This window comes from Cervus canadensis, chromosome 4 (assembly GCF_019320065.1).
Source record: "Cervus canadensis isolate Bull #8, Minnesota chromosome 4, ASM1932006v1, whole genome shotgun sequence".
NCBI lineage: Eukaryota > Metazoa > Chordata > Mammalia > Artiodactyla > Cervidae > Cervus > Cervus canadensis.
The window spans coordinates 47,405,682-47,419,384 of NC_057389.1; the positions used below are offsets into that span (position 1 = coordinate 47,405,682).

The 13,703-nt window shown below is 53.3% G+C and overlaps 1 protein-coding gene across 2 annotated transcripts in view; it reads left to right on the plus strand.

Moving 5' to 3' along the window:
• CAMK2A (calcium/calmodulin dependent protein kinase II alpha) overlaps nt 1–9,689 on the plus strand; it is a 64,257-nt gene extending 54,568 nt beyond the window's left edge. For both annotated transcript variants that reach the window (XM_043464972.1, XM_043464973.1), the window contains 3 exons: nt 1,914–2,008; nt 6,021–6,249; nt 6,526–9,689. In XM_043464972.1, the coding sequence (XP_043320907.1) occupies nt 1,914–2,008; nt 6,021–6,249; nt 6,526–6,529 (328 nt within the window). In that variant the 3' untranslated portion in view covers nt 6,530–9,689. The remainder of the gene's footprint in view (nt 1–1,913; nt 2,009–6,020; nt 6,250–6,525) is intronic.
• Nucleotides 9,690–13,703: the final 4,014 nt, after the last annotated feature.

Sequence of the window (13,703 nt, forward strand, 5' to 3'; positions counted from 1 at the left end):
CAAGGCCTGGGTCCGAAGCCCCCACCTGTGCTTTTTGGTGGACAAAAGCTGCCAACTAAGGGCAGAACGACCCTTGCCTCTTGGGTGAAGTAGGAATGACCTGGGTGGGCTTTGCTCCTTGGGCAGCCTGATCCTGGTTACTGCTATGCCCAGGAGTTGAGAAGTTTGTCTGTCAAAGGCTGGGCAGGCCAGGTGCATCCTGATCGTGGGAGGGTTTCAGCAGCAGCGGGTGACAAAGCCCCAGCAATCTGCTGATTATCTCTGGAGAAACAAGGACCTTGGAAGGTGCAGGTGTGAGACGGAGGCCGCATGTACACGTGAGTGTGATGTACCTATGCACATGTAACATGCACGTTTGTGACTGCGTGCATAAGGGGTGTGCATGGGTGTGTGTGCATGTGTGCCCCTGAGGGTTGCATAAGAACATGGAAATGTGCTCTTGAACAGATTTTGCACCTGGCCCTGGAAAGAATTAAGTCAGTGTTGAGAGAGCCTGAGAGTGACTCTGAGGACACAGCTATAGGGAGGGAGGGAAGGAGAGGTGTCTCCTGTTGACCCCAAACCCCCCAAGTCTTCCACCTCTGCAATATCACTTCCTCTGTAGCCTAGGTTTTGACCCCTTGCTATGACCTCTGGGGCCTGTGGTGCTGAGTCTGACTGACCCTGTGTCACCCTGGATAAGCCCCTTCGTCTCTGCGAGCCTATTTCCCTACATGTACAATGGAACGGGAGCAGATGGTTTCTGAGTCCCTTCAGAGGCCCAGAGACCTCCTGCAGAGGGGTTCCTTGGAGAGAGTGAGGGGGTGCTTAGTCTTCCAGATGGTCAGGGCTCAAAGCCCTGCCTTAGAGGACTCTGGATCTGGAAGGATCCTGGGAATCCCACACGATCTGAGAACAACCCCGCTGGCCAATCCGTCAGGAGAAGCTGAGGTTCTGAGTGGAGAAGCGAGTTGTCTGGAGTCACACAGACAGAGTGGTTAGGGCAGAACAAGGGCAGGGCACCCTGCACTCACCACAGCTCCGGCTCACCGAGGCTGGGCCCTCCGCCGTTGTCTTCAGCCCCTCCCTAGGTTGGGATCTTTGCTTCTCCTGGGGCACTTTCTGTCCCTGGCTTCACTGTCATTGTCACAGGGGTCCACGTTGTGTCATAGAAGATCTCAGAGACCTAGGGATGGGGGAGACAGTTTTTTCCTTCCTCCATCTGGCTATTAGGGTCTCTCAAAAAGCACACCAGAGTGGGAGCCCTGAGCTGAAAATACACAGCAGAGGGCCCACTCAGCCACGCCCCGGACTCCTTCCTCCCTGGCATCGCTTCTTGGACTGCAGTTTTCCTCATTTTACAGAAGAGGGACCTGGGGCTCCCAGAGGACGCTGCTGCCAACAATAGGACATCTCTGTTTAATGTAGCAAAATGCACTCCCTCCAGGGACACACCTGCTTGGTGAACAGAAGTCAATTTAAAGTGAAGGAAAAGGTCCCCCTGCCCAAGGAAGACAAATTAGGAAAGCCCCCTCTGGATGCATCTGCTGCCTGAGGTGGGGGGTGTGATGTAATCTGGAGAGTTGTATACAGACTGAGTTATCCCCACTGGCATCTTGGTATGGCCCTCTTGCTCAGAGATGTTAAGCCATTGCTGGGGGCAGGGGGGTGCAGTGGTGGTCTCATGACGTGTAACAGGCAGAGCCATGGTTTGGAACCAGGCTTCCCAGTTCCCAGTAGCACCTGCCAGTCAGCAGTGTCCACACTGTACCTGTCCCAGCCCTGTCCCCTCCACAGCCTCATTGATCCTATGAGGTGGGTGCAGTCACTTTTGATTTCACAGGCTCACCTTCCTGGGGTCCAGGCTCCTGGAATTAGAGGGGGCACCCGAGAGGCCACCCCAGCCCATCTTTCCTCTGACTTCCTCCCCCCAGGAAAATGTGTGACCCTGGGATGACGGCCTTCGAACCCGAGGCCCTGGGGAACCTGGTCGAGGGCCTGGACTTCCATCGATTCTATTTTGAAAACCGTGAGCAATCCCTTCCCTCTGGGCTGCCTGTTGTCTGCTCTGTTCGGCGTCCTGCCAGATGGCACAGCAGGGTGACGGGCAGGGCCCCCGGGGCGGCCAGGAGCCAGTGAAGAGGAACAGCCCGCGTGGACAGGGCTTGGTACCACCTTGGTTCTCTCTCTGAACCGGGCCTGTCCAACCGCTGTGGCTGCGGATGGGGACCTGGATCAGTGTGACAGGCCCTCCCAGCCCTCACCTGCCCATGACCCTGGGAGAGCCTGGGGAGACCTGTATTCCCTTTCTACAGATAAGGGAGCCCTCCAGGGCCACACCCCCAAGTTACAGTCACCTGAATGCCTGCGGCCACCCCAGCTGACCAGCTGGTTGCAAACTGGTGCGTAGGTTGTCATGCAGGTGCCCCGATGGGTGGGCATGGAAACGCGCTCGTAGGTGAGAAGAGGGGACCAAGCTCACACTGCTGTGCCCTGCCTGTTTGTCTAGGTCTCTGTCCGCATGTCTGTCCTTCCCGGGCCTCTCCTTTGCAGGAGAGACCCTGGCAGCTTTGCAACCCGGGGCTGGCAGGGGGCTGAGGCTGGGCCTGACCTCCGGCGCTTTCTGCCTGCGTCTGTGTCTCACCTTGGCCAGGGGTCAGACAGGGATAAACCAATGCACTCGCAGGTTAGACTCATGTAGCTTAGGACCCGGAGGGAGGCCCCGAGAAGAGGCACAGCCAAGGTCCCCCAGAGGGAAGCACTGAGGCAACGCTCTGTGGTTTCCTGTGTTTGTGGGCACCCACTGAAAAAGCGCTGGTTCACACAGTGAGAAACTGGGTCCCTTTCTAAATTCTCTTTCAATACATCTGGCTCTGCCAAGAGGAAAGGCTCACTTTAATGTTAGTCTCTCTTAAATACCTACCCACTTTCTTTCTTTCTTTTTTTTTAGTTCTACCACTTTATTGCTACCAACCCATCTCCCTCCACCCTCGTGCAACATGCTCAGTCATGTAATCCCATGGACTGCAGCCCGCCAGGCTCCTCTGTCCATGGGGATTCTCCAGGCAAGAATACTGGAGTGGGTTGCCATTTCCTTCTCCACCTACCCACTTTCTAACTCACCTCTTTATCAAAAAGAGAGCGGCCTCAGGTCCAGGTGCCTTGCAGGAAAGAGCATGGAGCTAGGATTATATAATTTGATTTCATTTTCATTGGGCTTATTAAAAGTGTATTCTGTAAGACTGGTTACTCATTAATGATTGTTTTAGAAAGTTGTCTTTTAAAGTAAATGTATATACATTAATAAAGTGAATTGATTTAAGGAAATAGTTTCATAAAGTAAGTATGTGCACATGCTAAGTCGCTTCAGTCATGTCCAACTCTTTGCGACCGCATGGACTGTAGCCCACCAGGCCCCTCTGTCTATGGGATTCTCCAGGCAAGAATGCTGGAGTGGGTTGCCATAAAGTATAGGTAGATGGTAAAAATAAAGGTAGTACGTAAGCAACTGAAGTCGGCTCTAGTCCAACTCTTCATTGTACAGAGGGGAAACTGAGGTCCAGAGAGAGGAAGCGACTTGTCCAAAGGACCCAGAACGTTGGTGACAGAACCTGGTCCCGACTGCCTCCAGTGCCTCCTTCCTTCCCTGTGCTCTCCCCTCACCTGGGCACCAGAGCTGGACACTCCTCTCCTGTCTGCCTACAGACTAATGGAATCTTGGAGAGTACAAGGGCTTAAGAGCATCCCCCAAAAGCTATGAAGAAGGAAAGAAGGAAGTTGCATTTTCTTTGACAAATCAAACTCTGCTTTTCCAAGGTTAGCAACAGAGGTAGAGTGTGAAGAGACGTGGCTGGACCCCACAGTCAGTCCCACTCACCCTGGAGCTCTCTGGCTCATCACCAGGGGCACCTCTCTACTGATCTGTCCTCTAGGAGGCGCTGGTTCCCCACAATGAACACCACAATCCCCACAGAGTAGAGATCAGGCTGAGCTGGCTTTTAAGACTCAGGGATGCAAAAGGGGGAGGAGACACGGAAGGCTGTGTAAGCCCTTGGCCTAAACTCTGGCAGTGAGTCCCATCGTAACACTGGCTCCCTGGACTCCGGGCTTGAACACCTGATCACATCAAAAGATCGAAAAGAACAAGACACAAGGTAACTGCCTGCCCTGGGGCAAGTCTCACCCTCCTGCCTGCTTTTTCCTGCTGGAGGACCTGGCCCTTTCTCCCATGCTATCCACGAGGGTAGATGTTGGGAGCATCAGATCCATTCAAGAGATGCCACGCTAGGGTGACCATTGCTTTACAAATGACTCTCAGGACCCCAGCCCTGGTAGACAGCAGTAAGGCCCAGTGCCCTCAATGGTGCTAAATTCTGTCCCTTTGGGGATTGTTCTAGATTGTCCTAATTCAGTCACACCTAGAGACTGACTTCTTTAGGTTCTACTGCATTTCTTTCAGAGACTGGCCCAGCTTTGGACAAGTCCAGTTGCTTGCTTCTCTGGACCTCAGTTTCCAGATCTGCTCAATGGAGGCATTGAATTAAACAGTGTTGAGAGCCTCCAACCCCAAATGCTGTTGAGGATGCTCACAGAGGCCTCCTTGCATTTTGTGGGAGGGCCAAGGGGTGACCTCTGATCTCTGAGGTCACTCCAAAGCTTATAGTGCAAAAGCTCTTCACTCTTGCTATACAAGAGCCCCAAACTGTAAAAAGCCTCTTAAGTTTACATATCTAAGACTCAGTGATTTGGGGTCATTTATCCAAAACCAGGGTATAATGTGAGTATAATATTTAGGCCCAGATACTATTAGATGCTTTCTGCAGTTGTGAAAAAAAAATTTTTTTTACATTTTTCAGGAAATCAGTGGCTCACAAACCTGGCTGAGCATCAGAATCAGGGGATGGGGAAGGGGAGGGAGCTTTTTTAATATGACAGATTCCTGAACTGGCATCTCCAAGGGCGGGGCTGGGCAATCTATATTTTGAATCAGCTCTCCCGTGGAATTTGGGTACATCTGGGTTACACTGAGGGAAGGTGTGAGGGTTCCACTGAAGCCCAAGATCCTAGTGACCCCTGTCCAGGCCCTCCCGAGGTGATTGTCTTCCTGTGTTTTGTTTTCTATCTTGCTGAAAAGAACTGAGAGTTCCTAGAACCAAGATGGTGATGATGATGATAGTCATAATTGCGGCTCACATAGTACATGAAGAGGGCTGGTTTTGTTAGTTCTAGTGTGATTACAAGAGCTGTGCCTTTCCCCCCAAGTCTGGAAAGCTCCGCGACCACATCCCTTGGCGACCAGTACCATCCCTACAATTCCAAGATTCTACAGTTTTAATATTCTTCAAGTTTCCATAATTCTATACGTTGAGAATCGAGGTGCTAATGAGGTGCCCATAAGGCGTATCTGACTACTTGTGTTTCATGTGGTCTGCATGATGTTTTAAATTTGAAAGCAATAATTAAAACTGAGGCATTTGACAGAAATCCAGATGTCTTGATTCTCTTGAAAAATGAGGTGTGTAACACGAGTCCCACTTACATAGCAAATGCCAGGGAAGCTGCGGACAGGGCACCTCCTTAGAAGGGACCTGATGCACTATTCACCACTGTCTCCACCACTCCCCATTGTCCGCCTCACCCAGACACAGAGGGTCCGTAGCCATCTAGCATCTCGTACCCAGTTCGACGCCTTGTTTGTGTACTCCCCCGGCCTCTGTAGGGATCTGGGTTGAGACTGGTCTAAGCTCACCTGACACTACATTCACCTGTATGTCTGAGATGCCATGATTCTCTAATTCCATTCCCCTGCGTTTGAAGAATTCACCTTGTCTTGAAGTCCACTGTATCTCCGCTGGGGTCTGATCTGCAAACTGTGCCCTGACTCCCAGGTAGCTGAGCCCTGTCACGGAGACCCGCTCCTCTGGGAGTGAGGCAGGCAGAGGTGCTCTGCTGAGGCGGCTGCTGAGAAGTGGGGAAGGGGAGGAAGTGAGAGGGAGGCCCCCAGGTGCAACTCCTCCGCCCCCTCCCGTCCCCGCCTACAGTGTGGTCCCGGAACAGCAAGCCTGTGCACACCACCATCCTGAACCCCCACATCCACCTGATGGGTGACGAGTCGGCCTGCATCGCCTACATCCGCATCACGCAGTACCTGGACGCCGGCGGCATCCCCCGCACGGCCCAGTCGGAAGAGACCCGTGTCTGGCACCGCCGGGATGGCAAATGGCAGATTGTCCACTTCCACAGATCCGGGGCGCCTTCTGTCCTGCCGCAGTAAGAGCCCCTCCTTCCAATAATCTAAAAGGACGGGGTGGTGTCGGTCTGGAGGTGGTACACGGAGGTGGTGGGGAACCCGGCTGCTGGTCGGGCCCTGAGGCGGGGGTGGGGAGACCACTGGGAGGAGACCAGGCCTGTGGGTCCCAGGGGGTGGGGGGAGGAGCCGCGGGTGGGACCCGACCCACAGCAGGCAACTTGAACCCCATCCAAGGAGGTGGGCATGGTGCCCTGAGAAGCACCCACGTTACCCACCACGTCAACCGTGTCTTGCAGCTGAAGGACCAGGCTGGAGGCGCTGTTTCGCAGAGATCCACTCTTTGTCCGTGGAATGTGGCTGCTGGTTCTCCCACTTGGATTTTGCTGGAATTCCCCCAATCACATCATCCCACCACCACCGCTATCGCCGTCACCTTCATACCTGCGTCAAGAAAACCTGTCCGTTCGCAAAAGCCATCACAACTTCAGAGCAAATGGCCACATCTCCCCATCTCCACCTGTCACTCTTGCTCTCTGTCCCCTGCTGGGGTGGGGCTTCCTCAGGCCCAGGTGCCCTGGGTGCTGGCCCCAAGGACCCCTCTCCCAGCTGTCATTGGCCTGGTCTTGCCTTGGCCGGAGGCCACGGTCCCAGCTGTATGTTCACCCAGGGCCTGAGGAGGAGGGGCAGAGCCAGGAGGAATGTGGCACCTGCCAGAACCCCCTCCCTGATCTCCCCTCTTCTGGGGTCCTCGGGAAGGGCAGAACACCCAGCCCCCCGCACCAACCTCCCCCGTGGGAGAGGGCAAAAGCGGAGCAAGATGTCAGGAGCCTCCTGCCTCAAACTGCCTTCCTAACTCTTCTCCCATCCTGTCCTGCCCTCTTGTTCTCCAGCCGACCCTCCTCCCTCAGTGTGGGGGGCTCGATCCTCTCAGGGTGCCCCCACTTCTTCCTTTCTTCCTTCTGCTGATGTTTACTTCCAACACTAGCGGCCCATTCCACCCATCCATCAGGCCTGGAGAATTCCAGCTTCATCATCCGAAGGAGAGAATCTGATTGCTTTTTGAAGGCAAAAGAAAACCTTTAGGTATCACTTCTACTTGGACCGCATGCCTTTTTATAGCCAAACTTCTGTGTGTTTCGTAAATGGATTTCGCGTTAATGGATATTTATGTAATAACTAGACCTCTCAAATTATTGTGAGAAGGTTTGGGTTGGGGAGGGAGGTGGGAAGAGGGGTGAGGGGTAGTTTTTTTTTTTTTTTTTCCTGTTCTAGGTCTTTTTTTTTTTTGTCATCTCTGAGGTGGACTTTGTCACTTGTGGGTTATCTGGGGCTGAGGTAGACTCAGCCTGACGGGGAAGGATCTCTGACATTTCAGTCCTCAGGTTCCCTTGGGGACTGGAGAAGCATCAGATGTTAGTACTGATGAAGAAATAGCAAATCCGGGCAGAGAGAGTGGGGGAGGTTGTCAGGGTGGCAGTATCTGGACTTTATCTTGCTTGCCTCCCAAACTGAGGTCCTTTCTACCATGCTGCCCAGGATTCCATTACATCTGTGCACCACCCTCAGCGCCCCCCCCCCATCCATCCATCTCTGGGGGGTTCACAAGCATGTGTCTTCATGCGGGTCCAAAAAGAACACTGGGAGTTCTCCTCTTCACACCTCCTCCTGCGGCTGTGGTTTGCATCTCTCTTTTCCTTTCTCTTTCCCTCTTCCCTTGGGATTAACTCTGATGTGGAATGCCTTGGCACATCCACCTGGATCTACTGTCTGCACTGTTTTCTTTGCATGACTTTATATGCAGTAAGTATGTTGAAACAAAAAAAAAAAAAAAAAAGAAGAAGAAGAAATAACACTCAGCAAAACCAATCTACATGTTTTGGACAAAAAAAGAAATAGAGGTTGTATTCTCAGTGTCCGACTCGGAATTATGTTGCTGCCTCTCTGTGCTTTTGGCCTCTGTGTGGCCGTGTTTTGCCAGCATGAGATACTGTCCCCTCTGGAGGATTTTAGGGGAGGAAGAGCCACATCTCCAAAGATTTGGAGGAATCTCTGATCCCTCCAAACCTCTGGGGTATCCTGGGTGTTGAGTGGAGCAGGACTGATGGGATGTGACCCAGTACTTCCTGAGTTTTCTGATCATGAGCTGTCTGCTGGGCCCATTCTCTTGCACTCTTGCCCCCGGGACAGGTGAGGCAGGCTGGGCAGGGGCCGCAGGCCAGGAGAGAGTCGACTCAGCCCTCCTGGTCTCCAAACTGGTTGATCACTGGCCTCGCTCCTTGGCAGAGATCCTGCTGCCGAGGCCCAGGGCAGGCACTTGGTCTGTCCCAGGTCCAGAGGGCTTCCCAGTAAGGCCCAGTGATCCCAGCGTCCCAGCAGCAAAACTGCCTGCCTCCCTTGTGAGCTGCCAGCTCCCACAGCTGTCCCCAAGCCAAAGGTGAGGGATTGCTGCCATTACCAAGGCAAAGTCTGGTCCTTTCTTCAGCCTCAGTTTCCCCCTCCATTAAAAGGGTTAAATATTGCTGCCCAGCCTATGTTACAGGGCTGACGGGGGATCGGACAGAACACTGGGGTGGAGACTGAACACTGAATACATCCATGAGAATCGACAGGGTGAGTCACTGGCTGGATCCCTGTCCTTTCCTGGGCCGGCCAGTCCCCCTGCTCTCCCCCGGCTGCCCCTCAGCTCCCTCTTTGTGCCTGTCCTCTGCTAATCAGCGGAGGACTGCGGGGGAAAGAGCCACGTTTGGGGGTTCCTAGGATTTCCTTCCCAGCTCTGACCAGACTTGCTGTGTGGCCTTGGGAAAGTCCTTTCCCGGCTCACCCCTCGTTTCCCCACCAGAGGGAGCTGAGCTGGAGGACACCAGCATCCTGCCTTTTGTCTGCTGACACGCCCCCTGTCCACTCTGCCCCTCTCTGGATGCCAGAGAAGTGGAGGCTGGTCCCTACCCCAAATTGAGATGGCTCTACTGCAAAGGCCACGCCTGTGGGTGTGCAGCCAGCTGGTGTGGACCGCAGGGCACGGCGTGATCCTGAGACAGCAGGCAGGGAGACTGGCAGACAAAGTGGCCCAGAGCCCAATACCACCAGACAGTCAAACATCCTGTAGATGCAAAAAAAATCCAGACCTAAGACAAGTCCTAGGCTCCAGCATGCAAACACATTCACAGGAAAGCATTCTCCCGTGTGTGCGCCCAGCAAGTGCTGATCCTGACCCCTGGCCTCCTTGTCTCCCTTCAAGGGGAGACCCTTTAGGGGATGTATTTGCCAGACCCCCCGTGCTGGTATTTTTGTTACTATTTGTTTGGGGGTTTGTTTCAGTTCTTTCTTTTTTAAAATATGTGGCTGTGAACTTGAATGACCACTGCTCAAACTTTCTGCTATTGTGGGGTTGGGGGGAAGAAGGGGTGTCTGTTTTATTCTTGGTGTTTTAGTGCAATAAATAGCTACCAACTTCTGTGCACTTGCTGTCTCTCTGTCTTGGTCAAGCAGAGCACTGGGGGGGAGTATGTCCATTTCCTGTTCTAGTTCCTCTCAGTTGCAAAATAAAGGCCCAGGTCTTTATTCTGATTGGTCTAACTTGGTCACAAGCTCAAGGTTGAGCCAATCACTATGGGATTATGCCTGGACCTGTGTGTCCTAGCCTTAGAGCCAGGGATGGGGCTGGGGTGCCCTTAACAAGAGCAATGAGTTGCCACCAATGGCCAATAAAGTCTCCCTTAGGGACCTGGGGCAAGGCTCTTCTCCTCCAGGCCTTGGTTTCCTTGTACAGTGAAGAAGCTGTTCCAGAAGTCCCTTCCTACCCAATATTTTTCCTCTGCCCAACCTCACAGACAAGGCCCCAGGCCCCAGAGGCCTTGAGAGGGGGAGGGAGGGGAAGGGTCTCTTTACCCACAGACTATATGTGAACCTAGAGTCTAGGGGCTGTCTAGTCTAGAACCTAGAGGCCTTGGGGCTGGAGAAAGGAGTGGAGGAAAAGCTCCATTGGGGGAAGGGAGGCCACTACCACATTAGAGGCTAGTTGGTTCCCCGACCTCAAGTTGGTCAGGCTGACCCAGGGTGGTGATACAGAGGTTTTGGCCCCCTCAGGCCATGACAGGGTGACCAACCATTCATTGCTGACATGAATTTTCAGTACAAAACCCAACAGTCTCATGCAAAACAGATGAGTTGCTCACTGTAAGTCATGCCCCCACCTAAGAGATGTAACTTGAAAAAAAAAAAAAGCACAATGTGAGAGTTGCAAGGTAAGGTTTATTTGGCAGCAAAATGAAGACTATCCAAGGAGGCAACATTTCAGATAGCTCTGAGAAACTGCTCCAAAGTAGTAGAGGGGGAAATCAGTATTTACATGATTCTGGTGAAGGGGGGGAGTACATGCAATCAAGCACGTATTTTTTGCAGAAGGTTTCTGCTAGTCACGAGGAGCAGTTGTCATCATGAAGGATTTTGGTGCTTTTCTAGACAAGAGGAGATACAAGAATCGGGCTCATAAAATCAGCACCTAAAAATATCTCACAATCTGAAGACCTGTTTTGCCAGTTTTTCCCAGAGCACAGAATTCCTAATTTCTGCTCTCCACCCTGAACTCCTTTCAAGGAGTATTAAGAATCAGCAGCTGCAGCAGCACATGATTTAATCCTTGTAGAGCTAGATCGCAAGTGCTGATGGCAAGGGCCAGTTTGTATTTGATGAAAGCCTGATTCCACAGGGCCGGGGGGCGGGGGTGGGGGATGACTTCTAGAGCCTACGGTCCTCTTTAGACCATGCTCTGGGTACCTGGGCTTCAGAATTCCTGCACCAGCTGCTTTCTGGGTCTATCCTGGCTGCTGGCATGTGAGATGGCCAGAGGGCATTTCTACAGGGCATATGCGAGGAGCTTGGCAGTAAGGCTGAAAAGGGCAAGGAGGTGTGAAGCAGAGGGATCCAGGCCCTTCCTTTGCACTCTTGTCTTGGAGCCTGGCATGTCAGCGCCAGGACAGCTTGAACCTGAGCCCTCAGGTGCCCTGAATCTCCCTCCTGGGCTACAGGAATGACTTGAGAACTTGAGCCGCCATTGCAGATACTCGCCGGCAGGTGGCAGCACAGGAGCAGATTACAGGAGGTCCAGCGTTGTGTGTCTATGAAGCTCTGGGCGGAGACGGCAATGGCAACCCACGCCAGTACTCCTCTTGCCTGGAAAATCCCATGGACGGAGGAGCCTGATAGGCTGCAGTCCATGGGGTCGCGAAGAGTCGGACACGACTGAGCGACTTCACTTTCACTTCCATGCATTGGAGAAGGAAATGGCAACCCACTCCAGTGTTTTTGCCTGGAGAATCCCAGGGACGGCAGAGCCTGGTGGGCTGCCATCTATGGGGTCGCGCAGAGTCGGATACGACTGAAGTGATTTAGCAGCAGCGGCAGCAGCATGAAGCTCTGGGAGCTCCCGGTAAACCTCGAGGTATCCTTTACCTCACAGTGCCAACTCCACTTGAAGCGCTATTATTATCTACAAGAGCATGATCTTTTAGAGTTCACAGGGTGCTTTCACACCTCTTACCCTAGTTGGAACAGTCCTATTTTGAAGGTGAAGAAAATAAGACTCAGAGGCAAAGAGGCTTCTTGCAAGACAGAGAGTCAGGACAAGCGCAAGCAGAGCTCTAGGGTCTGTGTTTCCCCGTCTGTGGATAGCCAGCAAACAGTGGCTGGGATTCTCAGGAACCTCCCCCTGCTCAACCCCCCTTCTCTTTAACCGCTATCCACTCCAGCTGGTGCCTCATCTCTTAGTTGTCTACATCTGTAATCTCCACCTCCTCACTGCCCATTTACTCCAGAACTCACTGCAGAGGACTGGATTCCTTTTTATTCCTTGCTCAGTGCATAGCAACATCTCGGCTCCCTTGAGGACACAGCTGCGGTACCTTCTCCAGGAAGCCCCACCTCCTTCCCAGCATGCACTGCGTTAGGTCCCTCCACAGGCTCCAGTCTCCTCTACCCACTCCCAGCATGCACTGCGTTAGGTCCCTCCACAGGCTCCACAGTCTCCTCTACCCACTCCCAGCGTGCACTGCGTTAGGTCCCTCCAGAGGCTCCACAGTCTCCTCTACCCACTCCCAGCGTGCACGGCATTAGGTCCACATGTAGGCTTCGCAGTCTCCTCTACCTACCTCACCAGAGCTCACTGATTTGAAGTCACCTGAGCAAGTGTCCACAAAACCATGAGCTTCTTGAAGGCAGTCAGCACCTTGTCCATTTCCGGATGCACGCAGCAGGTATCGTCATCCTTGCCGAGGGTAGACCCCTGACAAATGTGTGCTGCTAAAATTGTTCACACCTGCCCTCCTTTATATGTGCTCTCTCACGACCCTCCGTTCACCTCTCTGGGGCACTACGATTCTCTGCATTCCACAAATAAGGAAACTGTGGTGCAGAAAGTGAAGACACTGGCCCAAAATGGCCCGGGGAGAGAAGGAGGTGAGATTCAGAATCGGAACCACGCCAAACACCTGCTAGGGCGTGCAGCAGCCAGACTGGGCTCCGGGAAGGACGCAGAGATGAGCTAGCTTGTCTCCTGTCCCCAGGAATCAATGACCCCCATCCCAGAGAGTGAGAACCAGCACTCAGGGCAGACTAGGGTGACGGCTGGACCTGGTAGCAAGGTTTCAGGAGCCAAAAGAGGCAGGAGAGGGTGGCAGCGCCTCGGAGTTCTGGGAGGATCTGTATGGATGCTTAGCAAATTGAGATGTAGGGGAATCATGCAGTCAAGAGCTGGGCTGAGAGCCCTGACTGGTGGGTCGGTTAGAGGTTAGGGGAGAAGGGGGCCAGAAGTGTCAGAAGGCCGCGAGTGCCCCTGAATCTACCGTGCTGCTTGCGTGCTAAGTTGCTTCAGTCGTGTCCGACTCTTGCGACCCTGTTGACTATAGTCTGCCAGGCTCCTCTGTCCATGGGGTTCTCCAGGCAAGAATACTGGAGTGGGTTGCCATGCCCTCCTCCAGGGGAATCTTCCCCACCCAGGGATCGAACCCACATGTCTTATATCTCCTGCATTGGCAAATAAGTTCTTTACTACTAGGGCCACCTGGGAAGCCCCCTATCGTGCTGGGGGCATGCCTTTCCAGGGCATGGGTGGGTCTCCAGCAATGGAAAAGGCCTTCCCCAAACCAGGGCCATAGTAAATCTTTTAGGGAACATCCCCCAGCCGGTGCTGGGAGTGTTTGCAGAGGGCAAGGTGGGGCAGGTCCAGTCCTGTGGGAATGCCCCCCGACTATGTCCTTCCTCCTAGGATGAGCCCCACCCTACCTTCTCCACCTGGGCCTGCCAAGGTCTCCGTGGCCACTTCCCTCTGGGCAGCCGTCCCTTCCAGGGCCCTGGCCCACAGCAGGCAGGGAATGGAGTTATCTAGTAGTGGACTATAGCTTCCCTCAGGAAAAAGGGGTGGATTATCATCACTGTATGACCTTGGGTAAGTTACTTTCCCTCTCTGGACCTCAGTTTC